General features: G+C 40.4%; 1 protein-coding gene across 2 annotated transcripts; it reads left to right on the top strand.

The window, feature by feature from the left end:
• The first annotated feature begins 94 nt into the window (after positions 1-94).
• On the top strand, positions 95-17,277 carry SMPDL3A (sphingomyelin phosphodiesterase acid like 3A). 2 transcript variants are annotated; one of them, XM_066179314.1, is made up of 9 exons: positions 95-268; positions 1,715-1,928; positions 2,970-3,114; positions 6,071-6,167; positions 7,424-7,602; positions 8,722-8,902; positions 10,809-10,933; positions 12,084-12,272; positions 16,858-17,277. In XM_066179314.1, the coding sequence occupies exons 1-9, from the start codon at positions 178-180 to the stop codon at positions 16,918-16,920; spliced, it is 1,284 nt and encodes a 427-aa protein (XP_066035411.1). In that variant the 5' UTR covers positions 95-177; the 3' UTR covers positions 16,921-17,277. The 2 variants fall into 2 exon arrangements, with proteins under 2 accessions (XP_066035411.1, XP_066035410.1); XM_066179313.1 differs by lacking the exon at positions 16,858-17,277 and having other exon boundaries at positions 12,084-13,921.
• Positions 17,278-27,569: the final 10,292 nt, after the last annotated feature.

Below are 27,569 nucleotides of genomic sequence, written 5' to 3'. Positions count from 1 at the left end.
TTGTTGGCCTGGGGCGGCTTCTGGCCCCGAGCGGTGCGGGCGGGGCGCGCTGGTTTCCGGCAGCCCCGCGGAGGGCCGGGGCTTGCACAAGCCGCCCGGGGCTCGCATCTTTTCCGGCCGCCGGGGCGGTCACACGAGGAGAGCCGTCGGAGGGCCGGGCGCTCCCGCACGGCGGACATGGAGCTGAGGGTAGCCCTCGGGCTGGCGCTCCTCTGCTCCGCGCTGGAGTCGGCGCCGGCCGGCCCGCAGCGGCCCCGCTCCGCCGTGGGTGAGTCGGCCGGGGGTCAGCGGCTGAGGGGCCCGGCCGGGACCGCCCGTGGAGGGAGGGGGAGGCGGGTGAAGAGCGGCCGGCGAGGGAGGCCCGGCCGGGGACCGCTGCCAGCCCGGCGGAGGGGAGCGGGGGGGCGGGCTGCGCCGTCCCCGCTTGCGGCTCCTCTCCCTCCCCCTGGCGCTGCTTCCCGCACATAACCCGCTGCCGTAGCGTTCCCTGTCCCAACTGGCTTCGGCCACACGTGACTGCTAGATCAGTCAACGTAGCTCTTTTCAGGTACGGGGGTTATACGGGGTTTATATTTAGTTGTCCGGGCAGGCCAGCGGGTGAGGTGAGGTGAGGTGAGGTGAGGCGAGCCCTTGGCACGCACTGCAAACACCGCGTTTGGGGCTGTGCTCTGCTCTGCTCTGCTCTGCTGTGCTCTCCTGTACTGTGCTGGCAGCAAACACACGCTCCGCCTGGCCTGATCCCGTCGGGGCGTGCGTGCAGGTGAGTGCTCCCAAATGGTGTCCCACAGAATTCTCATTCCACGTTACTCACTCTTGCCTCGGAACAAGCACGCAGGAGTTTCCCGGCATTTGTCTTGTGTCCTGTCTCCTCCTCTCTGAAAATTTTACAGATTTGGAGGTTCACCTCTAGTCTTTGATTCCTGAAATGGGGTACAGTCGTGTGGTGCCTGCTCAGCCAAAAAGTGAGCATGTGACCTTGGGAAAAATCAATTAGTATCTGTCCCTCTTTCACAACCACTGCCCCAGATACACGTATCCCTTAACCAAGTGCTTTGAAACTGACAGAAAGACATTACTCTTATTTTACATGAAACTTGAAGACTGATAGTCTAACAGACTTCGTTCATCTTATTCAGCACATTCCTATACTTCTCAGCTCCTTTATCCATGCAGTGCTATGTAACAATGGCTGAGAGCATGTCAGCCTGAAATGAAGTAAGTAAGACTGAGACACTGCTCTGTGGTGAGAAGCCCAGTCTCTGCACACATGCTGTTTCCTGCCTTTCTTTCTAAACATCTTTCTTGTCATCTTTTACAGTAGCTTCCAGCCAGGGAAGGTCTAGAAAAATAATTAAAATGCAGCTCCCTTTCTTTTCAAGTGGAGTGGAGAAGTCCTTCTATTGCTTCCTCTACTACCTGGTTTCCAGATTGCTGTTAACGAAAAGAAGCTGATTTTTCAGTTCCTTCCAATCTCCATTTCATTTTTGGTGAATAGCATAAACCCATGCCTCTGCTTCTGTTTTTGTTTTTTCTAAGCAGTCTACTTGAAGGACTTGTCAGGAAGAACTTGCCTACACTTACAGGCTAATCAACAATCTGTTAACTTTAAATAGGAGTAGCAGTAGATAAACTGGAGTAAACTTGGCATTACCCTTGTATATCTAGTTCAAATGCAAATAATGCATTTCCTTTAACCTTTGTTTTCTGAAAACAGGACAATTCTGGCATGTATCTGACCTACATTTAGATCCGACTTACCGTATTACCCCTGATCGCTCCAAAGTTTGTTCTTCTTCCAAAGGAGCCAATGCCTCCAACCCAGGCCCTTTTGGAGACTTTTTATGTGATTCTCCTTATCAACTTATTTTGTCAGCATTTGAATTCATGAAGGATTCAAAAGAGCAGGTTTCATTCATGATTTGGACAGGGTAAGTGCTCAAGTCACTCTGCAGTTAAAGCTGGATAGCGAAATAGTGTGGCAACTCACAAGTTTGTATTTGCACCAATAGGTTTAAGTTCAGTATCTCACAAATGCTAGTTGTCCCTTTAATTGTCCAAATGGCTACTAAGTGGAATACTGGGTGGGAATACAATGCCTCAGGAACAGGCTTTGATCTCTGTAATAACTGCTGGACTGTTCATCGTGATATTTAGCACACAGCTGTATTAGTGTGAGTTAATAGAAATGGTGCAGGGAGCGTAGGAAGTAGAAAAAGCAAAAAGAATGGTCAGGGCAGTAACTGATTCATTGCAGGCCTCTGTTGAGTAAGAACATTTGCCTTTTCTGTTCCACTCTTCATTATTATTAAGTGGGCTTAATAATACTCTCTCACAGAGATGTTACCTGTGAGGCTTTGTATGCCTTAGCAGTGGGACCAGACAAAGAAGACCAGACAAAGAAGATTTACTCTTCTGTCACAGCAGAATTCTCAATTCCACCATGACACAATTTTTTTAAGGCACACATCGATAGATAATTTATCAGAGATTAGTATTTTTGAGTGTGAGAACTAGTTTGTTTATATGAACTAGTATGTTATATTACTTTTTTTTTTGTGGGAAAGAGTGTTAGGAAATATGAAGTCGAGTGCCGAATTTATTTCACTTACCTTATTGTACTGAATTTTCAACAGGATATTGTTAAAAGGGAAAAAAAATCCCTAGCAATGATGTGCAGGTGATGAAAGATGTATAACTCAAACTTCACAGTAGCTCAAAATGATGACTTTAATTTCCAAGAAATCTTCATTATGATAAATATGAAATCATAGGATAGACATTGTCTAAATAAGATTACTTGTTCTTGGGGTTTTTTTAAGCAAAAGCCTTTGCAGAGAGCTTTTGATTCTGTGATTTTAATTAAAGTGTACAGTGGTGTTACATGCTAGAATGTGGATGTGTTTGCACAGTTTTGTGCTTTCCTTGTGTTGCTAACAAACCTTTGTTAATCAAGCCTTTTCCTTTATCAGAGATAGCCCTCCTCATGTTCCTGTAAAAGAGCTCTCCACGAAGTTGGTCATTAACATCATCGGTAATCTGAGTTCTACAATCCGTAATTTCTTTCCAGATCTTCAGGTTTTCCCAGCCTTAGGCAATCATGACTACTGGCCACAGGTAAAACAAGTTAGAAATTTGTTCATAGATCATATTGAGTGTGTTCCTAACTCCTGGGAAAGCACATCTGAAAAATAAGAGTTAATTATGTGTAACTGTTATTCTGGAAACAGGATTCTACAGCTCTTCAGTTAGCATTTAATATTATAAATAGTTCCACTGTAGAACAGGAACTAACTCACTCTCTCTGTGCTCTTGCTTAAGAAAACATTGATGCCAGGTAGAATCTGTACATGGCCTGAGGTCACACAAATTCGCTAATCATTGCTCATGGCTTAGAAGCACCAGATGTCATGACATGGTTGACACTAGTAACATAGTTAATACACACATACTTTTCCTTACTGTGTATGTCATGCATGTGTATACAGTCCCTTAGTCTAGCAGAAGTGACATCATTAATGGACCTGTGAACCTGTGGTAAGTTTCAAAGCCTACTCAAAGGCCTCCTGGAAGTCTGTCAGCTGGCATCTCTAGATTTTTTGTTGTTGTCGTTTTTTAACTAAAGTAATGGCAGAATTTTTCTTTAAGTTCCCATAGTTTTGCCACTACTGTTAAAAATATGTCTGCTTTTCTTTCCTCATTGGACATTTAGAAATAATCACATTGATGATTCACTAGTTATGTGCAGCTGAGGATGGTGCTTTTTCACTTTGACTGTGCTGAATATTGTTCTTGGCATACTCAAAAGTAAACAGTTGCTTCATTTGTCCTTTAAAGTGTGTTGCGGGTCGATCTGGCAGCACACTGGATCAGAAGCAAATGCTGTCATTGGATGTGAGGGGATCAGAAGGGATATGAAGCAGGTCAACTGAAGAATTTTGTTTAAAATTCCTCAGGGGAATTCAGTAACCCCCGCTTCACACTCTCAAGGCTTGTATTCCAGCTTTCTGTGGTATTTATTAGGCCTGTCAGGGTGTAGGTTGGTGCAGCAGGTGATTATGTGGTGGCCTGTGTCATTGCTGGAGTTAGTGGTTCCCAAATAGGGGCATAGCAGAGGTGCTGAGAGACAAGACAAAGGAAATGGGAGAGACAAAATAACAGCTAGATGTATATTGGAAGTGTAACTGCACAAACCAAACTGTGACTCTAGTCCTTTGTGTTCTTACTGTGGTAGTAAAGCTATGGCTTTTCATGTGCACTGACATGGGGACAGGTTGATTCACTAGAAACCACTAGGAAAGTATTTTGATAAATAACACCTTAACTGAGGTGTCACACAGTGTTTTGTGTTCACTTTATTTCATTTTTTAAAATGTCTTAGCAGAGAATTGTTGTCATTCACCAATCTCCTTTGATAGAGGAAAAAACCCTACAAAAACCTTGTAAACAACAAATGTAGGGACTTCTTCTACAAATATGAATTTTGTTTGTGAAATTAAATCTGAAGACAGAAAGAAAAGATGCTCAGGAGAGGCAGATGGGCAACAAGTAGAAAATTGAAACATGCTGGTGATTGGAATAACTGGTGATTGTTGTTAGTTCTCCCTGCACAAAGCCACTCAGGAGTGTTTCTGTGATACTTTGAAATGACATGCTCCACCAATGTGCAGAACTGACGTGCTTTTCAGTTAGTGTTTGAAAAAGACATGGGATCATACAGTCCCCACTGTGGGGTCATTACAACTTGTTTGATTTTTTAATGTTTGTTTTTGCTCTTTATGACTTTTCTTTTTTTCATGTGGATAGGCTTGGCAAATGTCCTGTAGACTGGAAGCAATATGGAACAAGCCATACACTGTAGGCTGTTCCAAAGAGGTGTAAAAGCTGTGCACTCACCATGAACCAAAGAATTTTGTTGCTCTCTTGTGTTCTGAGCTGTCTGTCTTAACAACTGAACAGTCCTGGGTGATTTTTCTTGCAGAACATGTTAAAAATACTACTCAGGTTAATCAAGCATTTGGATACCTTCAAGCTCACATATTGTGACCTCGGCCTTTCTGCACAGTCTTACTTGTTTCACACCCTTGCTCCAGCTTACAACAAATCCCCAAACTGCTTCTAGCAGTTCAGAGAACACTGACTTGCCTAAGCCCAAAGCACCTTCAGTCCATAACATGGCCTCTTATCTGGCATCAGTTTTGCTGCTCTGTTAGTGACTGTTAGCTCTGGCTCAAAGCTGTCCTAACAATTCGTGTCTGGGCTCTGCAATCAACAAATGTCTTAACAACAGAAGTCTGATTGCTCTGCTCCTAGACAGAGACTTACTGCCTAAACCTCTAATAATGTAGGTTTAGTTTCAGAGATTTTAGAAAGGTCAAATTTTATGTTTAAGAAAACATGAACTGCAACTTTTTCAATCCCTGGGGTTTTTTTTCCTTCTAGCACCAAGAGTCCAGATATTTTAGAAAAGGCAAGGACAGGCTGGTATCTTCCTGTCAGGGTTAGATCAGGCTGTGGCTCAGACTGAAGAGTGCTACGGTCCTAATTAGAGCCAGTGGGAGAAAACGTTGATAAAACTTTCCCTTCTACATTTTAAAATGCTTTCTTACTAGAAAAAAGAACATCATGAAAACATTTGTGAATTTCACCAGAATGTTTCTGAGGGCCAAAGTGGAGTTTTGTGGAGGTACTATGAAACCCAAATTACTTGAAGAAGAAACTTATATTTGTCCAAAGGACTTTTATTTTTAGACTTTGACTTGCCAGTTGATATATTTATTAATTTTGCAGAATGTATGGTTTTCCATCCTGCTGTATTCTTAAGGCTTGACATATTTCTGGCATTAGTTTAATAATGCATTGTCGAGGCCTTGCAATCAGTTCTAAATTTAGGCTTTTGTTCCTGATGAGCAATACTGGATATTCAGAAGCTGATTTTTCCTTTCTTGAATTCCTCCTCATGATGACTGGATACACGTACATGTAATGTAAGAGGTCAGGCAGGATAAGTTAGTGGGTTTTTTTGTCTGTGTGTCTGAATACTAAGACTTAGGCAGGTTCTCCTCTCTCACAGGACCAGCTTCCTGTAACTACCAGTGAGGTTTACAATGCTGTAGCAGATTTCTGGAAACCTTGGCTAGGTGATGAAGCAATCAAAACCTTCAGAAAAGGTAAAGTATGGCAGTAATCCATTGTGAAGCTAGGGCTGAGAGAATTAGTGTTTCTGTGGGTTTATCCTGTTTGTCTAGCTAACTCTAAGAGTCAGAATAGATTATCTGTGATGCTTCTCCTGAAGAAGTTACTTACCTTTTTGAATGGCAGTGCCTATATTCAGCTTACATTTATTACTTTCTGATGCAATATTTATCACTTCTTGTAACATGTTGAGTGTTACTGACTTTGTACCAATGCATGTGAAATATTTTTCTGCTTTCCAGACCTCATTGCACTTTTTAGATGAGGGCAAATGATGCACACAAAAACTTTACTTTGATGGGAAAAAACTATAAAAATGTTGTTTCTGTTTTAATGGCATATGTATTTCAGAGCATACTGAATAGGTGCATTTTTATTCAGGTTATGGTAGCACATAGCTGTGGTGATTATGCTATTAATATTTGTGTGCAACTTAAACTGGCAGAATAATTGTATCCTAATTAGATTTTTTCTTTTTAGCAATGGACTTAAAAGTTCAACCCAATTTCCAATCCACTCAAACATTACGAATTTGGAAGTTTAGTTTGTGTTTTTGTGTCCTGAACAAGAGCAAACTCTGGATAAGAGAGGAAGTAGAAACTTGAATAAGGATAATAAAACTCAAAGAGGGAGACCTTAAGTTAAATTATATTGTTATGCTTCTGTTGCTGTGGCTCCATTGAAGTCCATGAACTATGAAGTTATACCTATTGAAGAAGCTCAGCATGCCATGGAAAATTTTGGGAGCAAGGTTTGAAAAATGTGATCCTTACTTTTCACTATATCATCAGTCTGAAGTTAAATGACTTTCAAAGTACGAGGCTACTAAACTCAAAAACAATTCTTCCTGAAGCAACCTGTATGTTTGCTGTATTTTCAAGAAGTATGGACCTTTAACAACTACTGTAAATGCCAATGTGGAAGAAATATTACAGGGCATTTTTGCATGTCAGTTGGATAGTTGTATCGAAAATACTGTCAAATAAACACAAAGATAATAGATGCAAGAATTCATAAATAATTCAGAGTCAGCTTCTACCAAAATGTGGCTGAAAACATTGTTGACATGTTCTGTTGTGCTAAGGTGACATGAATAAGCATGTGGCTTGAATAAGCATGATACTCTATTCGAAGGAGGAAGGTTGGGTATTTGGTCAGTGGTGTACTTTGATTGTAACATTGTACTTTGAAGCCTTTAATTTGTCATATGATGTTCATCTTATTTTCACAGGTGGCTTCTACACACAGCTGTTTGAATCCACTAGTAGCCATCAACCACTCAGGATAATCAGTCTGAACACAAATTTATATTACAGCCCCAACAAGGTAACTGTGAATATCACTGACCCAGCCAATCAGTTTGCCTGGCTGGAGGAAATACTTGAGACCTCTTCACAAAAGAAGGAAAAGGTAGGGATCAGGAACAGATGCTATCATTATTTGTTCTAATTTTGACAAAAACAAACAAACAAAAACAAACAAAAAACCTAGTGATAATAAAAGTATAAACATGCTCCTAGAAGAAAATAATGCTGCCAAAGATACTACAAAGCTAAATTTTTTTTAATAATTCTTTCTTTAATATGCACATTTTGCTGCAATTAATAAACTAGTTGAATGAAGTTTCTCAAATTACACAGTAAAACACCTCTTCTTTCCTACCATGTAAAATACTGTAGAAGTCAGTTTCTGACCTTTTTACAAATAGCCTTTAATTTTAAAACATATGCTCTTGGCCTAAGACAAAAGGTAACATATTTTATTTGCATTGTAATGTAATTTAAAGTATCAAAAATAGAAATTAGAAAAGAGCTTATCAGGTACAAAATTTACCCAAGCTGCAGTAATTGCTATGATTTGAGTGTTATAATAACTTGTCTTATAATGCACAATGAAGTGAAGGTTGAAATTGTTGGCTCCTGATTGATTGAATGATTCATGTGGGGATTGGATCATCACCTGAGCAACACTGTTTAATTTGAAACTTTTACATTTTGCTACAGTGTTGCAATTTTAGAGTAGTATATTACAGTCAGGAGAGAGGAGAGATTTCCCTTCCTCAGGAAACCCTGCAGCATGTTAGTTGGTGTGTGCAGTTGACACTAAGTCTTTACCTCTGAGGGGTTTTAACCATTTATCCATGTTTCTGGTGACTCTCTGACTCTCTGGTGCAGACTCTGTAATACTCAAACATAATTTTTTTTCTTCTGTCCTCTTGAGATGGCAAATTATAAGCCTTGCCCTAGTAACATATTTTTTCATTTGAAGTAATTGATAACATTTTCCTTAGACCTAAAATCATGCATAGATTTATTGGAACATCTTTTCTCCTCAATAAGATACTAAATTGATATTATGAACTTAAGCGATCTTACTGTTGGGATTTTATATTAAGAAAACTGTCATGATTTACAGCTTTTAGAATGCCACTTTTAAAGGCAGCATTACTATGAAACTGTGGTAACCACAGCTAAGATGCTAAGTTTCAAATAAAGGTGCTAATTGTGCTTTCTGTATTTAATTCCTTAGGTGTATATAATAGGTCATGTCCCAGTAGGATACTTGCCATTTGCAAGGAATACTACAGCTATCAGGGAGTATTACAATGAGAGACTGGTAAAGATTTTTCGCAGATACAGTAGTGTTATTGTGGGCCAGTTTTTTGGACATACACATAGAGATAGTATCATGGTCCTCCTGGATGAAGAAGGTAATGATGCTTGTTGACTCCTGAACTTTTTCTTCCTGATTAAAAGCAAGTTAATACTTACATGCATGCTCTTTTTCTAGTCAGCCTGTGGTATAAATAATTGAAAAAAGGAAATCGGGGAAATACTGATATTTATCTGCAAGAGTTCAAGTCTCACACGCTCCAATTTTATTTCCAAAGAGAACCTTGCAGTGGTGACCGTCTTTTTCTGTTGATGTCAGCAGGGACTGCCCAAGCTTCCTATTTTTTTTTTTTAATTTTTTTTTTTTTTTTTTTTTTTTTTTTTAATGAATGCTTATGCCTAGACAAGAATTTCTAGTCTTTCCTCTCTGCTCTCTCACTGACATGGGCAAATTATACCAGCCAGTTGCTATTGTGTAATGTGTCAAGGGGAATGTTCTCAGGCCAGCTAGACATGCTCTATGTTCTTGTATTTCCTGCATCATTACTGTGCCTCTCTGCTGAGTTCCCTGCTGCTTCAAAGTTAATTAAGATAAGGGTAAGCAGGAGGTAGGGGAAAGAAAGTCTCTGCCTGTTGCATCTCTTAGATCAGCTAATTTCCCTTCAAGAAAATCACCCACGTTGAAATTTTTGTTTATTGCATTGAAATCCCTTAGTTCTAAGCATGGGCATGGCCAAATGGAGTAGTCATAACATCTCCAACAGAAGGGCTGTAACAGTTTTTTTGTTCACCATAGAACAGTAAGAGGTTCATTGCTTTGATTTATATAAAATGCCCAAATGTTAAATGGCTTTTCATCTATGATTTATATAAACTCATATCAACAATGCCCAAAGTGCTGACTAGGTAATACTATTTCAGATTTTTACCTTTTTACATGGTGTTAATCTCTAGTAAAAAAGGATCCAGCCCAGTGAGAGAACTGGCTTCTTTATTTTTTTTTTTAATGATGCTCAATGCCATCTTATACCTATATTTTTTTACACTGTCCCTTTTGTTCATGGAATCATTATCTCTACTGTAAATTTCACTGGGAACAGACTGAACTTGGTGTTTGTCATTAAAGTTTGCATGTGCAAGTAACTACTTCCCAATTATTTTAGTAATTTTGCATCTTTTGACAAAATTTAAATAGTAATCAAATACACATTGTGTTTGTCTCTACAGTTTTAGATTGTCTTCTATTCAGGATATTTTCCTCTTGACAAAATTCCAGAGAATTCAAGATAAATGCAATATTGCAGCCAACACCAGTGTACTGAAATAGAGTTCAGCTGTGTTTTCTCCAGAAGAATCTACTGATTTCCAAACTTTCTAAACTTCTGCCTATATGTGGAGGCTGACCTTGTGATTTCACCGCTGTGATGATGTCAGAGATGAGAATAGTTAGGGCTTCCTTTTTGTTCCACAGAGAACTTCTCAATGTTCTCGCCTCATTCTTTTCAATAAAATTCACTACATCCTCAATGTTTCAGTTGGTGTAAACGTCGGTGTTTACACAGTAGGTGCTGGGCTACTCAAGGTCAGGTGGTGAAACAGACCGTGGTGTTTCTAATAATATCATAAACACATAAAGCAACATGTAAAATACACTATGGAAACAGCAACTAAAGTTTTTAAATATTTCTTTAATAGAAATATACAAAGTACAGAGACTTTACAAATAGGCAAGACCATTTTGCAGTTGAATTGGTTGGGAAGCCTGTAGTATAGAAAGGCTTAAGTGGTAGACACTGGAGTGGTACTGTGGTATTTCACACTGGGTTAGGTCTATCCATTGGCAGTATAGCAGTTCACAGTCATACAGCTAAATCAGGTGAAAAAAATTCTAATATCTTTTAGCCTGTCACTCTTGTTTTGCTGTGTTGGTACTCTACAAAAACATTTGTTTGAAAAAGAAATGATTGAAAGGAGACTGTCTCCTCAACTTCCCTTTTTCTGCAGAAAAGCCAGTCAACTCCTTGTTTGTGGCACCTGCTGTAACTCCCGTGAAGGATGTCTGGCAAATGGAGTCCAATAACCCTGGTGTCAGATTGTATCAATATGATCTTTTTGACTATAGCTTGCTGGTAAGTAAAGATTTTAAAGCATTGTTTATGATTTTATAGTGTCAGTAAAAATTACAGCGAGATGTCAGCCTTTGTAGTATTATGGCTGCTGGTGATGGAACTTTAGTGGCTACTCTTAGTTTTTCTTCCTAGGCAAAGAGGAAATCTGAAAGAAAACGTGGTTGGTCTTTCTGTGCCTGCGGAACTGCACAGTCTTTCTGCTCTGTACCGAATATTCTTACGATGTAGGATCAAAGACAGAATTTTTCTGGGCAAAATCCTAAAACTATTTGCAGGGAGCTCTGCAAGGGTGAAAGAGGTTCACCTAAATCCTGGGTGTGCTTACATACCAATGTTTGCTGGTGATAGCCTGAGTTTTGAGATGCAGCCCATGAAGTGTTTCTTAAAGGGTGTAAATGGGCTGATGAAGAAAGCACTTTTATAATCATGTACCTTCCTCTATAGGGTTTTTATAGGAAATGTTAGAGAAATTTAGAAGGAAAATAAAAAGCAGAAGGTTTCTACTTTGTAGTTTCAGGTGATTTCTGGAGATAAAGTGAATCCTGTGTAATTATTTTGGCTGTGAATGGTTTAGACTTTCTCTCTGTAATTCAGGATAAAATCTTGACCCTGCCTAGTTCAGTGACAATGCACCCTGCAGCTTGATTGGGACTGGGGTTTCTCTCTGGAGACCTATGCTAATTCAGGCTGCTCCTTTCTTATGCAGATTTCACTCCTGCGTCGACATCCCTCGTTTTCCTTAAGTTCTCCCTGGGCCGTTCTTTTTCGGTCCAGTCTGCCCCTCGAGTGCCCACAGAAAGGAAACCTATGGCTCTCACCCTTTTTGCCCCACTCTTGAGGCAGCCATGAGCGCTGTGGAGTTTGGACAGGAGAGACCTCTAACACTGCCAGTGTTGCCTTTGTGGCTCCTTTTTCTTCTCCTCCCCATCCCCCCACCATTACCGCTCTGCAACTACCAGCTTTGGGTGTAAGCCCAGCTCTTGGGGTGGGACGTGACCTTCTATTCACATGTGAATAATGAGGAGTGACAGCTTCCTAATCAATATATCACTCCCCAGACTTAATGAAGCAGGGAAGAAAGTAATACAGCAGTGCCTATTTTTTCTTGCTTTCTTCTTTTTTTCCCTATTTTTTTTTTTTTTAACTGTAGGATCTTTGGCAGTTTTACTTGGACCTCAGAGACGCCAACAAGAAAAATGAATCGAACTGGAAATTAGAATACATCCTGACTAAAACTTACGGCATTGAAGACTTGAAGCCAGAAAGCCTATATGAAATGGCCAAGCAGTTGTCTATGCCACACAGCACACTGTTCGAGCAGTATTACAGTAACTATATTGTGAGTTATGACAAAACTATTCTCTGTGAAGAGGGGTGTAAGACATGCCAAATATGTTCAATCCGGTATTTAGATTACTCCTCATACACAGATTGCATCAATCAGGAGGCAAGATGGAGATGAAATCCCTGCAGTTAATGCAGATAGTGACTTTAGCCTGTGATTTAAAGAACCTGCTTGTTCTTTTGCTCAAGCACTTGACATGCTGATAGGGAGCCTGTGGGACTTCTCTACATTTCAGGGGAGCAGTAAACCTCCCTAGATCTTTCTTCTTGCAAATATGTTTTCCTTTATCATCTAAATAAAAGTTTATTTGCTATGTAATAGTGACCAGATACTTTGCTTTGTCTCAAGTGTTCTGTACCCTCTGTAACAGGCATCCCAGTGTGTGGGAATAGAAGCTACTCAGTCAGGTCTTTGTATATCCAAGTCTTATTTCTCAGGGTGTGTAAACATAGGCAATGCCATTTCAGGCATGGGATATTTATGGGGGCAGGTTTCAACCACTGGCTGTCAAAATTTGCAAAGTGAAGTCTGCAAAAGCTGCATTTGCTGTGACTTGAGTGCAGTTGTGTTGTTGATGCAATGCCAGTATTAGATATCTCTCTGTGCCAAGTTTTCCTTGTTAATCCCTCAAACCCACTTCTTAGGGACATTTTCAAATGATGGCAATAAAAGTGATTTAATGGAACACAAATCTCAATCCTCTAAATGCTTAATCTAATTTTTCACAATATCTTTGCCCAGCACAGTGCTTTTTTCTTACAGTGGAACTATGTACATTGATACAGCTGTCAAGGAATGTCCTGCTATGAGATTTTGCATCAGATCATAAATGAGGTTTAAATTGATCAACATCAGTAACTGGACTCAGCATATACATTCTGTGTGTGGCATGGGTAAACATTTACTTGTCATGCTGTTTCTTAGGTTTCTTTTTTTTTCATAGAGCAGTCTAGTACTTAATATAAAAATTATCACATGTTCAAATTTACAATTGCTGAGATTGCTTCTTCCTCTTCTTATGATTAAATATGTGCCCAAGATGATGCTATTAAGATGGCCATTTATTTGGTGTGCGTATAACCAAGAAAGACTTTTACCCATTTTTCTGCCCCACGAAGAGCTATATTTTTGGAAACTTTGGTCAATAAAATACAACACAGACCCTGCTCTGTATTATCCCTGAGTAAGGGGAGCTGTAGAAGTGGCTATGAAACAAATCCAATTGATAGGTTTTTTATAATGAGATTAGAGTCTTTACTGCAGCTGTTGAAGAACTTCCTGGGTTTGTTTCTACTCAAGCTTGAAATATTCAGAAAATTTTCAGATAAATTTTTGGAGTCTGTAGCATGCACAGCTGTAGATGCAGATACCTCAGATTTCTCATGCGTCAGTCATCCACAGAGGAAATGGTTGGTTTGTTAAATTTGCATTCAGAAACAAGTCCTCTAGTGCACAGCAGGCAGTCTGTATTTTAAATTCAGTGCTTGCAGAAGATATGGTGAGCATGTAAACTCTTTAGAGCTATCTGCTCTGCCTGGCCTCAAATGGATCTGGATATGTAAATAACCTAAATTAACATGGGCACTGTACAGACTGTGAGTGTACAGACTGTGAGGAAATGTCATAAAGTTTCCGTTCTGAAAGCTCCCGACGCCCTGTGTGTTCTATGTGTCCCTTGGTTGTGATTCTCATGAGTGTGTTTATTAAAAAAATGCCTGTTACCAGTACCCATTTTCCAAGGGAAGCAAGCAGAGTTGTGGGTGGATAGCATAAGGGCGATTGGAGTTGGTAGGATAGCTGAGCTTCCTCCAATTTGCCAGATGGATTTTGTTCAGTTCAGTCTTGAGCTTTCAACCATGCTGGTTTGTTTCTGTGAGTTCTGTGGCTTCTATTTAAGCTTAATGCCTATAAGACATCCTGGAAACACTATAAAAATTATCTAGGTGTATTCTTCCATTACAGGCTTCTTTATTGCTAAACTTTAGGGAGAGCTGGACCATGTGGTGAATTAGCAGTTACAGAATTCTAGGAAGAGGGATATGCTGCTGGTGGGATGTTGGGCATCCTTCTTACTAGATTACTTTTTTTTTTTCTTCTTTTTTTCTTTTTTTTTTTTTTGTGTCTGTGTATCAGTAGATGTTGTTCAATGAACATGAACAAATGAATGCCTACAAACGTCTAAACAGCAAGCTATGTTCCAGGCTTTTATTTTTTTTTTTTTTAATGTGGACTTCAATTGAAGCCAAGATTTGAATGGCACCGGCCAAGGTGTTTTTTGTTTCTGACAGAGGGTTTTAGCCACCAGGGTTACATTTAGCCACAGTTACATTTAGTGTATCCCCCAAGATACATCCTGTTATGTAGGCTGACATTCTCTGCTTTTTCTGTATGTAACTATAGCCATGGAAGTGCAAGCATAACTGGATAAGATCCAGCTATATGTTTGACTGCATCATCTTGTAACTTGGACATAAACCAAGGAGAGAGCTTCCAGAGATGTCGCAGTCGGAAATACATGACATAAATCACAAGATACCTAGGCAGAATGCCTGGGTATAGGGGGAAATAGAGGGAGACTGTGATGTTTTTATTTTGGGTTCCTACTTTATTCCTTCATGGATCTAGGAATGCTCTACCATAATGCTCTACCATGTGCTGACAGAAGCTTTTCTAAGGAGTCATGGAAAACATCAAAGAAGCATGACCTGATAAAGTAGCTGACCCTCGTAGACCAGATTCCTGCTTCACTTTTCAGATGTTTTTTTTAATGGCCCCATCTTGAAATGAAGAATTAGGGGGGATATTTCTAAGGCCACATTTGACAGAAAGACAAATTACACCACCTAGTGGAGCAAAAAGGTTTTAATTTATTTGCAGTTGAGCTAGAGTCATATAAGCAAGGATCTTTCAAATATTCTAGGATTTAACTCCTAGCTTTTGAAGGTGACTAGTTTTCGAAGGAAATGCTACGTCTTTGTAGCAGTAGTGCCATGTTGCACACTTCTTCTGGGTATTAAATGGTTGCTTGCTTCTAGAGGCCATGTCACTTGATGGATCCTGAACCCGGGGGTCGGTACACATCTCAGCCCCCATCCCGGGAAGAACTGCATTCTGTGGAGGCTTGCGTCTACATTAACAGGAACTTCAGCTTATTAGGAGTGCCGTTTTTAACAGGATTGTTCGTGCTGAGGAGCTGATCTCACTGCTGCGCATTTCAGTAGCAGTTGAAGGATGTTAGATGTGCCCTTGAAATGCAGCTGCCAGCTGCAGTTACATCTGAATGAACACTCTCCAAGAGCACCCTGCAACATGAATAAAGGCACAGTAAGTGAGGGTGACCAGTAAACTGTGTTCAGAGGTCTGTTTCTGATCCAAACCAAAGTGAAGGTGCATCCAGATGGGCATGTCAATTGCTTTAGACTGCACTCATTAGTGTCTGGATGTGATCTCATCACTTCTATTGTTTTCACTTGCCAGCCTGAAGAAATGAAATGACTGAAGGAGATGGGGCTGGAGAATATATGCGTAATGTATTGTTAGTAAAATTGGTGAGTCTAAAACCAGAAGTAGGTAACTAAGTACATGTTTTGAGATGAAATGGAAAAATGATGAGCACACAGCATCTCCAAGGATAAGTATCTAGTTTAATGCTGTATCCAAGTTCCCTCCATGAAAAAGCAATCTCAAGAAGGTGAGCTGTTACGTTGGTCTAAGAATAAAATAAAACTTGTGGAAGTCTCTCTCATGCCCAGTCAAAAGGAACTATGACAATGTCAATGAAGAAAGGAACTTTCAAGATTGCTTTTCTTCCTCATTTTCCAAAAGCTAAAGACTAGATTCTATATGCTTACCACTAGAGCTTTCAACAAGAAAATACTGCTTTAGGTAATTCATTTCTCATCTGTCAGCTCTAGGTTTCTTGTTCTGCTGGAGGAGCATCCTACCTAGGAATTCCACCAGTTCAGTTATTTAGTTATTTCCTGGTCTGCAAAGTTAAGGTGAATGTTTTTTTTTCATACTGTGTGTGGAATATCACAACTGTAGGAACTCAAATTAAAAAACCAAAAACACATAGCGAAAAAATAACCAAAAATTTAAAGTCCCCTATGTATGCTTAATTAGTTTCTGGTGGTTGTGGGAATAGTGAAGGCATTGTACTCAACACTGCTATTGTCCAACTGATCACAGTATATGAATTCCTGCCAAAGTAGGTATTAGGAAAATGTAGGATGGAACATATAGGATGGAACATGCAGTAAATTGGTAGATGACTGAAAATACAACAAGGGAATCAACTAAAAAAATGCTGAAAGGAAAACTACTGGAAATGTGGCAACCTCAGCCTTAAAGGCTTAGTGAAGCAGTGGAAAGAGCACAGACATGCGTACAGATGTGGCTAAGTTGCAGCTTTCCAAATTCAACTTACATTGCCTTCAGTGATAGAGCTGTATTTACAGAACATCTAGAAATTTGCTTCTATTATCTGCATTTCTATTGAATTTAATCAATTTTTATCTGGATCTACCTGTCAAATATGTTACAGCTAATTACTGAAATATTCCCCCATCATGTCTTCTAGCTTCCACTGGATAAGAAAACTGGACACCAGTCTCATACCCTACAAACTCTTTGGTTGATTTGAAAGCAACCACTCGGACATCAGGAATAACTGAGCTGGAGAAGTTGCAAATGTGGACCTGGGCAGAAAAAGTTTCCCCCATGCTGAAAAGCATCCTGAGATTTCAGTATTTCCACTGGAATGAAACCACGACTGTGTCAAGGTTTTAGGCAGGGAGAAATGCAAAGTGGGGATTTGCACTTGAGCCTGTCACCTTCCCCCTCAAGCACTTGCTGTGCATAGTCATGGTGTTGATTATGCTTTCTCCTTCTACCCTGGAACTAAACTTTCTAAATAAAAATTTCCATTGTTTATATAAAAAAATCTGATAGTGATGCAATGTTTTCCACTGAAACTGTTAAGCAACTCTAAAAACTTCTCCCACATGCTATATAATGTTTGACACCTTGCCTGTCCAACAGAGTACATGCCAATGGGTGTCAGTAAAGCTACAGCAGCTTTATTAGTCCTGAATAGTCTAAGAGTTTTGATATTTTGTGCAGATCAGATGATCAGCTGGTAAATACTGACTTCAGAGCACTGAAATTAGTAAAGTGATGAATTAATAAAGATATGAATAGTTCTACTTGAGATTCAGGAATGGGTTTTCAAATATGCCTAAAAAGTATTTCCTTGTGACATAATGCGTCCTTCCTGGAACTGAATAAGCAGACTCAGGTAGCAGTAACAGAGTATCTGTATCAGTATAGTGCTTTTCCTGGAATAATTCCTCTTGTAGCCCAGAGTGACATGATAAGACAGCTGTCCTGCTTTCCCTTCCAAGTTACCCTGGATGTTTGCTAGTTTAATGTTGATTTATGGCATGCAGATACATACCAACAGACTTAAGTGATGCACTCTGCATCCTGTGGATAGGAGTTTACAAGACAATTTAGGCATGCCTAAGGCTGCTCAAGAATAGCAGTTTCGCTATGATCTTATATAAGCTTTGAAACCCAAATCTCCAGTATTCAGTCTAGCAGGATTTTCCTTCAAGTGGGGATGGTGATACAAGCCTGTCATTGTGTCATTCAAAATACATGCAGAAAGACTCCTCTTCCAGATGGGTAGAATGCCTTAAAACTCTTGCATGCTGCTCAGGCCTTTTTTTCCTGTATAAAATGGGAAGCATCCATTTTTAAACATTCAAAAATATTCCCCGGCCAATTTCTCATTCCTATTTTGTTGGATTTTTAGGCAGAACTTGTCTGATATATTAGAGCATTTTACACCTATGAAAGCTGCCACCTGCCACAGAGCCAGCTGAAATTTGAGACCTTAGTAAAATATGCTAAAAGATTCTGAGGTTGTTGCAGCTGGTTGCAATGAAATGTGCATTCTTACCTATCCTTAACTGAGTCACTGCAAAGAACATTTAACTTAGTCTCTCACAGGATATTTGATGTTGTTTTTACATCAACCTAGCTGAAACCTTCCAGCATTTCTAACAGACTTTGTTGATAGCTAACAAGACATGTTTCAAGCTGTCTGTTCTTAACAAAGTCTCCTCATTTGTTGTTTCTGGTTTTGTTTTTTAAATCTAATTGAAAGTATTTATACAGAGCTTGAAATTCTAGACAGGCACAGCATTTGCTCAGAATAATTGCCAGCGTACAATGGAGGGCTTTTCTATAGTATTTTTTTAATATATTTCCCCTCCTCCAAGCCCCTGGCCAAAGTAAATTTCTGCAAAGCAATGTCAAAAAACCATAGCAACTATCTTGTGACAGAGCTGAGGAGGTTTTGTTCTGCAGAGGACCCATTAATCACTACACTGCCCCAAGCCCACAGTCTCATCCAATGTAATGCTGGGAATTTTCTGCTGAAAACGACTGCTAAATATTTGTAGGGATGAAGAGCTCCCCTCAAAGTGACCCACAGGAGGAAGGGGAGTGTGTTACTTGTAGTGTGTGAGACTCAAGGGATGGATGGAGGAGTTCCCATCAGCAGGAAACGAGGGTTTTCCCTTTAGTCTGGTCAGGGGAAAAAGGATTAGTAGCAGGGCGTTTGCCGGGGAGTGGGTCAGAGGCAGGCTGGTGGGGCAGCAGGGCAGAGCAGAACACTCTCACTGTGCTCCTCAGGGCATTTGTTCAGCGGTTCTCCATCGGGTTCAGGTGCTGGGGCTGCAGTGCTGCTCAGTAGGTGCCACTGCTCAGAGCAGTAACGTGAGCTCCCTGCCCTCAGCAGCTCCCTGGGCCGCCCCCACCCCTCTCCTAAGCCCATCCCTCTACTCAGGATTTTAAAGTCACTTCTCTAAGGCCCCAGGTTCTTCCCTGTCATAGAATCACGGAATGGTTTAGCTGGAAGCTAAAAGATCATCTAGTTCCAATACCCCTGCTATGGTCAGGGACACCTTCTACTAGAACAGGTGGCTCAAAACCCCATCCAACTTGGCCTTGAATACTTCCAGGAATGATGTATCCACAGCTTCTCTCAGCAACCTTCTCTGTTACCCAGTCATATTTCCTCTTTTATTTAATTGCTAAATGTCAGCTATTATTTGCTAGTTTTTGCATAGTATCAGTTCAAGTTTCCAGGGGAGTCCAGCATTCAAAATATGACTGCAATTAAAGTTCGATCCATTGAAACGGTCAAAAAATTCCCACTCACTCACTGCATTTACTTGCTTACTTAGTCCATAAGACTTTACAGCTGCAGTAGAAATCCATCCCACTGGAGTTTGTATTGAATACATTAGCTGCACTGACACAGTGTCATAGTGCCTTGAATGACTTTGGAAACTTATAATCCAGAAAATCAACAATTGGGAAATCTGAACATGGCTCTTCCTGTATCCCAGTTATCAGTATTTACCATGCATATACAAACAATATACTCCTTACAACCCTTATCTTATTTGCTACTTTCATATAGTTACACAGAAAAGCAATTGCTGTGTGAGCAGCTGGATAGAGGCAAGAGTGGTTGTTTGTGCATGGAAGAGTGGTGGCCCTCAGCTTCTGGAGTGCCTTTTGGATGGAAAATAGAATCCTGTCTTGCCTAATGATTTATGTGAAAACATGTCAGTGCTTCTCAATGCCTCCAAGGGGATGTTTTCCCACAGAAATTTGCATATCTGCCCTGGTGCTGTCTTCACATCTTTTCACCAGGCCGTGTTTTGCCGCCACTTCTCTTCACGGGACAAAGATGGTATTAACAGCCAGGGCCTCATGGTGTGCCAGTTCCTTGCAGAAACGTTGATTCCCTTTTGAGGCCCCTAACTGCATTCAGGGTCTATTTGCTTTGCTTTCCCTCCCGAAGAAGAGCTAAAGCCATTTGAGAGAGACATGCCCCTTCTCCTCTAAGCCAGGGGAAGTCATATCATGACCAGGGGGGGTGAAAATCTCTTGCTTCTGCTGCAGTTGCACAATTGTTATCATATTGCTGCTAAATAAAACCTCACAGTAGGTCTGGGGGTTTTAGGGCTCTGTCTCTGATACCCCTTTTCTTAGGTGTGTTTTTTTTTTTTGTTTTTTTTTTTTTGTTTTTTTTTTTTTTTTTTTTTAGGTGAAAATTTTTTCTCAACACTTTGTTTGTAGGTGTGGTGACAGACCAGTGTCCTGTGCTTAAATTGCAAAAGGTTAAAACCCTGTGTAGTGTATTGCATGTTCAGCTATTTCCTTTCTTTATGTATAAGGCCCATCTCTCAGCTTATGCCAACCTAAGGAGTGTTTAGCTTCCTTTTAGAAACCCAACTTTGGGAATTTTTGTTTGTTCACATTTATGAGCAATGGCAGTGTATTCCTGAAGAAACAGTTTGAAAAACAAGGTAAGGAGTGGTGAAAAATGTGAATTAACCAGCGCTAATTGGTTAGGCTGACACCTAGGTTGGCATGTTTAGAGTCTGGTGCAACTCCAGTGAGGTCAGGATGAAGTCTACATCTACATCATCTACATAATTTAACCCAGGATATGAGAAAGCAAATAATACGTAGACTGCAAACTATGTTTTTCAATAATTTGTCAGGAGAAAAAAAGCCTTCAACATACATGCCAAATATAGAACTAGAAATAGCAATTATATTTTAAACTTTCTTATTGTGCAACTAGACAGGTCCTATACTTGTTGAATTTGTTGCTTCATCCAATGCTTTCAATTGTGGTTTTTAGTGTCTGGCCAACTTTTATTTCAAGAATATCCTTTTATTTTTGCCTTTCTGAACTTAGACATTTTCACCCATTGGTATGCAAAATGATAAACCATTGAATTTAGTGGTTAAGGAACAGATTCTAAGCTTTATACATACTATATGCAATGCATGTAAAAGAGTGAAAAAATCCATCTCTTTTCCAGTGCACGTCTTCAGGTGCTCAGAATCAGTAATAATTTTGGTTTCCTTGTACAGCTGTTATAAATTACCTGATCTCACTATTTTACTCTCACACTCTCTGTTCTGCCTTCATCCCTCTCCCAGTTATGAATTACTAGCATTATGAAGGAGGCACACTCTTCGTTTTGTTGAATGTTGAAAAATATTCATCAGAATCATATAAGAATTTGTTCTGCTGCTGGCAGAAGGCAGCTCCATAAACAATGTGCTCCTTTGTTTGCCCAAAGCATAGTAACAAATGGATTATGTGTAACAACCATCTATAGGGCTTTTATTTCATCTCCATTCAGGCTGTGTGTGTTTTGCACTGCTTTTAATGAGCCTGCCTGAACTATGGTAACCCCATGGTACATTTGTAAGCAAGAGATATTGGATGAATCAGCCCCTTCCAGAACTGCATTATGAGGTGATCTGCTTTCATTACAGGATTTATTTTATAGGTGGTAGACCTCAGCCAGAGGATGCTGCAGGCATAAGCAGCACTTACCCGATCTGTAAGGCCAAGTTCAGGGTCTGCATGAATGTGAATCTGCTTTCCCACAGTCAAATCTTTCATTGCATGTCTTGAAACACAACCATTTTTGTGCATGACCTCTCCTTTGCTTCCCCTCTGCTTCAGACTCATACAGGAGTGATTGATAGTCCTTTATAAAATACTCCATAAAGAACTATTTTACTTCCCCATGAGCATGAAAGCTTGGGTCCCCACACACATAACAAGTACAAAACCCAGCATCTCACAGCAGAATGAAAAGCCTCTTCTGCTTTCTGCCTTTCTGAAGTGTGAAGGTTTCCCTTTTGGAACTGGAAATGTTTATTCCCTACAGTGGAGCTCACTGTTGTCAAAGCTAACCAAACACATATTTATATAAGTACACATAGATGGCTTTTTTTTTTTTTTTCCCTCTGGAGGCCTATGTGGGTTTTACTTTTATTTTTTTTTTTCATAATTTATGAATTTTACCAAAGCCATCCATGATTCTCAAGTGGCATAGTGCTCTGGTTATCTTTTGTGGTTTGTTTGAATATTTTCACTTCCTTCTGTTTGTTCTGCTGCTTTTCAGTCTCTATCAGTATCAACATTGGGTAGTTTTTGCCTAGGAAAACCTGTTGCAATACAATTGTAAGCACGATAACAAAGTAGATAAAACCAAAGAAACATGCTTTGTTCACAGGTCTCACCTTCTCTTGCTAGACACATTTTCTGTATGTCACTTGAAATGTTTAGATGTTAAAAACTATAGCTCAAGAAATACTTGACTTTGCTTAGAGGACCCAGTAAAAAAAGTGGTTGGAGAAATACAAGGGATCATAGAATCACTGAATGGTTTGTCTTGGAAGAAACCTTGAAAATCATTAGTTCCACCCCTCTACAGTGCGGAGGGACATCTTCCACTAGATCAGGTTGCTCAGAGCCCCATCCAACCCAGCCGTGAACACTGCCAGGGATGGGGCATGCACATCCAGAAGCCATTTCTTTGGATAACATCCAGAATAGGACTAACCCTTAAGAAATCACTGTTGTTAGGTTTTTCAGGTTTCATGTTGGAAAGGTGGCTTTGGGAAAGAATTACTAGCAGTGAGGTAAAATCAGGTTGAAATGTGAATTGCCAAGTCAAAATGAGAATCCCAAAAATACAGGACTGAAAGTAACACCTTGTGCAAATTGTAGTCTTTGCTAGAGAGTAGAGCACTGAGATGAAAAGTACCATGAAGAAAAAGGGTAATGTCATACAACATAGCTTGTTATTATAGGAAAAGAAAAAAGTTTACTGATGAAGACATATTAATTAACAAAGAAAACTACTTGGGGGAAGACTGAAATTTTCCAGGTTGCGACTTGTTTAGGTTTGTTTTTTTTTTCCTTTTTTTTTTTTTTTTTTTTTTCTTTCAATAACAAATCAACCCCAAACACTCCTCTCCTCAGCTCTGTTTTCTGTAAGAACACACAGTGGCAGGCTCAGGAAATTCACCAGCTATTGTTAGTTTTACTTTTTAATACAGAAATCTTTTCCAATTTCCAAGCACTTCTAATTTCTGATGTTACTAGTGCAATTGTAGCCCCTCTACTGCATACATTTCCTGCTGTCATAAACATCTGTGTGTGCACATGTATGAGATACAGCACGGTAAAGAGACAGACCCTGAATGTCATGGTGGGTGCATGGCTTTGCTGTAAATCTCAGTTTTGGCACCAAAACTGTCAATCTCCAAATGCCACTGAGAGACTGAACTGCCCACAAGACAATTTCTGATCTCCCAAATGAAAATGTTCATTACACTTCTTGTGCATGCATTGTATGTCACTGAGCTGCAGAAACAGGCAGCACCTGTACACTCTTGAGAAATGGATGTAGCAGATAGAAATTTGCAAATGTACTGTGAAGCACTTAAAAGTCTGATGACAAAGCTGAGGGGAGGGCTTTTTTGACGAATATTTGTGTTGCTCGGTGATAATCAGGGCTTTTCTGTCTATTGTTTCTTTGTGTTTTAATGAATATAAAGGCATGCAGGTTAGCTACCTGGGCACTTATTTTCATTACAATTAACAATTAATTAATTTACAACCTATAATTTGGCTGAATTTAAATACAGTACCTTTCAAACACAAGGCTTTGGAAGGCACGTAAAACATGCATGCTGTCTGACACTCCTTAACAAATTTAAATGATACCACAATGTCTTGGGAAGCTGCATCTGAAAAGTACGTTGACTAATACTTTGGGGAGGTGTTTCAGATAACATGGAATACACAATTCCTCCCACTTGTCATTCTCCTCTTTCACTTAGGTCTAATATTTTCTCAGAAAAATTTGGCTATGTGCTTTCAGTACCCCTCTGAAAACAAGCTGCAAACTTCCACTGCTTTTCATTCCCCACGGATCTTTCAAGAGGCTGTAAGAGAGAACAGTGTTTGAATGTGTCACCTCAGGAGTCAGTCTTTAGTAGGCAGAGTGAAGGCAGAATGAAGAATGAAAAACTAGAGCAATTTTACCAGTTTGTTAGCAGGGATAAATCCTGTATTTACTACTTTCTACTGTGAAGAAACCCCAAATATTTGGAGGTTTGCATTCTGTGTTGGTGTCTGGCAAGATGACACAACAAGCCTGAGAATTATTCACTGTCTTTCTTTCTTCCGCAACCTATCTCTAGTTGTAATAATGTAACTCATTTTCGAAATTAAAATTGGAAACTTGACAAGCAATCACCAAAGGATTGACTAAGGACTTTTTTTTCCCCATTGAGAATAATAAGGATTTTTCAGGCAAAATGAAATTTCAAAAATGGCAAAAAATGCAGACTGGTTTTAAACCTACTGCCTTAATGTTTCTGATTGAATGTATGTTAGTAGACACAATTAGCTTACTAATTGCCCAACAAGAAACTGTGCAACAGTTGTAGAGATAAACTGCCTTCGGTTATCTGACATCATGGACCGGGTTTTGTGCTGCTCTATACGTGAATGCATCTGCCGCTGGCGGCAATGAGGCTACGCCGATTTACATCGGTTGAGATCTGCGAAACGAAAACAAATTTGGTTTTCTCCCTTCTGCGCTTACTCCCCCAGCCAGCCCCAACTTCACAAAATCCCGTTCCACCCGCTAATAATGATCGCCATCATCATCATCACATCCGCAGCCGCAGGCAGGCTCCCCTGCGTGAGCCGGGAAGCGTGCGGGCTGCGTGCGGGCTGCGGACGGGCGGGCGCTCGGGTGAGAGCTGGGAGCCGTGCATGTGCCCAGGGGGAGATCCCCTTGCACTTCATGCTTGGCTGGCACTTTGTCCGCCGCTGAATGGTCCCCCCTCGGAGCCTTTGTGCGGCGGGAACCAGGCGATGGCCACGCCATGCCTGGACAGAGCATGACCAGTCTGGCTGCAGCCACTCACGGCCGCGCTTCTTGTTACATCACCGTCAGCCCATGGCTTGGCGAGACGGAGCCTAACAGGCTCCTCGTTGTTTTTCCTCTTTTCATGGACAAGAAGAAAGCCTGGGAAAAGAGCAGGGATCCCAGACCTTCCTTGAGAACAGCCGAATATTGTCTGCATGGTAATGAAGGGAACAAAACCGCAAACACACAGAGCTCTCTCCCCCGGCAAGCCAGGACACACAAAAGCGGGGTGTGTAATCGGAAGGACCGGGCGAGGGCAGCGCAGTGTGCGGAGGAAATAACCTCCAGTAACCCCCAGCGGAGAGCCCGCTGCGGCTCCTGGGAAGAGCAAGCACTTCCCTTTATCCTGTTTTTCATGGCAATGTCCTCACAATTGATTGGGAGAGTCTGTGTCAATATGGTAGCACAGCAGCCAGATCTGTTTCAAAAAAAATATTGTAACACATGGTGTGCATTTATGATTCCAGTTTTCTATTACACCCACAAAGTCAAGATGGGTACATTCTCACAGCTCGTCCTTGTTTTTGCAAGCTCCTGGTATTTTCGTAAGAGAAAGTGATTCTTTCTTTGCTCTGTTTTGAAATTCAAAAGAAGCTTATTTTTTTCTGTTTGCAATGTGGTTTTCATTGTTGCTTCTTTCAAAGGTGGAAAAATGGATTCACATTGTATATACTTTGGACACCACGAGCACCTGAATCATTTCCATCTGTTGGGGACAGGTCCAGCTTCTGTGAACATTCTGTTTCTCACAGAAGTCCATCTCTTCACAGCCAGGCATAGTGTCCCTATGGAGGAAAAACACGGTTGTCATGGGAAACTGTGATCATGGAAAGAAAAACAAGTTTTGTGAGCGGTTATGGGACTTGTCTCTCTGTACCATGAGGGCAGGCAGCAAGCTTGTCCTTCTTTGGAAACCAGAACAGAGTTTGGCCATGGGGTGGTGAGCTCTTGGAGGACTTCTGCTGTTGGACTCTTCCACCACACCTCTGCATGGGCTGTCTTCTAGGACTCTCCAGGCAGACATCCTCCTCACGCCTGCCTTTGTTCCCTAGTTCTGTTTCTGCTTCATGTGATACTCCTTCTAAAATATCAATAAGTAGGATGCCATCCAGATGGCTAGAGGAACCCCTTTTACCCTAAAGCATCTGTTGGAGTTGCTAAACGAAAACTGTGATGCAGAGTTGGATGTATATCAAAATCAAACCCTAGGATGTGTTACATATGTGTTCATTGCATACAAGACGTCCATCAACTCAAAAGTTTCAGGGCTGCTAAGCAGTCTTCCTCTGATATCTCCGCTTTATTTTTAAAATTTTATATTTTTGGTCAGGGTTGACCAGAACAGTGGGCCAGAACTGTATCAGTGACCTATAAAGTGGCATTCATGCCTCTCCATCTCTGTTAGCATTTCTTTTCCTCATGTGCACTGCATACCATTGCCTCATAACTCTCCTGTGACTGACCAACAAACCCAGGTTTACTCCTGCTTTATTACATGCTGCACAGTATGAAAACTAGAAAAAAAGGTCCTTAGAAAAATATAGAAGTTGTGCTTTGTTGAACTGAGTGCTGTTCATAAAGCCTTCCTGATCTCTGCAGTGATAAATTCATCCACCAGTGCATGAGATCTGATTATAGCCTTGGACCATGACAAATGTTACCACTGGTTACAGAATTATTCACTAATTAAAAAGAAGTTGCTATAATTAAAAGAGTCTTCATTCAGATGTGCTTGTACAAAGAAAGACCTCAGTTCAAGTTCTGAGCTGTGATAGTGGACTCTGACAGGCAGAAAATGGGAAGAATTGTCTCAGCTTCATATGCTACTCTGAGCTTGATGGTAATTAATTATGTAAATAGTTGTGTGTTTTTCATTTCTGTCGACAGAACACACATGCACATGAAGATTAATCATGGCTTCCCATAAGGAGCTAACAAGTGCAGTAAGTTTGCAAATAGTCTTGCAGGAGATTTCTTGACAGTGCAGAAATGGTTGCAGTCGATTGTCCAAACTGACACTATCCAAGAACTGTGTCAGAACTGTGGCATTAGCCCAGGTAGAACAAGGATCTTATAACTGATTTTTTTTTAATCCTAAAACATAATTTGATTGACTAGAGACAAATAAAACTAATGCCTAAAAACACTAGTCTTGTTCAAACCACGTCTACTTCTCTCAGAGTCCAACATATTCCTAGAAAACTATTGACAGGGATGTATTTTTCCTTACTTGGCCGCAAGATTAGATAAAGTACAAAAGAAAAGCTTGGCTTTAGCATCTTTTACCAACCATTAAGGAAGCAGTTCCGGCAACTACAATAGGCTGTATCAAAGCTTTTTTTTTCATTCAAAAAGTGTACATGCTGAGCCTGAAATCATTGTTCAGCCAATTTACATGTTGGACAAAGCATTGCTTCAGCTTTCAGATCTATGCGTAACTCTTTAGTGCCCT

This window comes from Chamaea fasciata, unplaced genomic scaffold, assembly GCF_029207755.1.
Source record: "Chamaea fasciata isolate MVZ Bird 193981 ecotype frontalis unplaced genomic scaffold, bChaFas1.0.hap1 SCAF_3, whole genome shotgun sequence".
Classification (NCBI taxonomy): Eukaryota; Metazoa; Chordata; class Aves; order Passeriformes; family Sylviidae; genus Chamaea; species Chamaea fasciata.
This window is presented reverse-complemented; position numbering and strand designations above follow the sequence as displayed.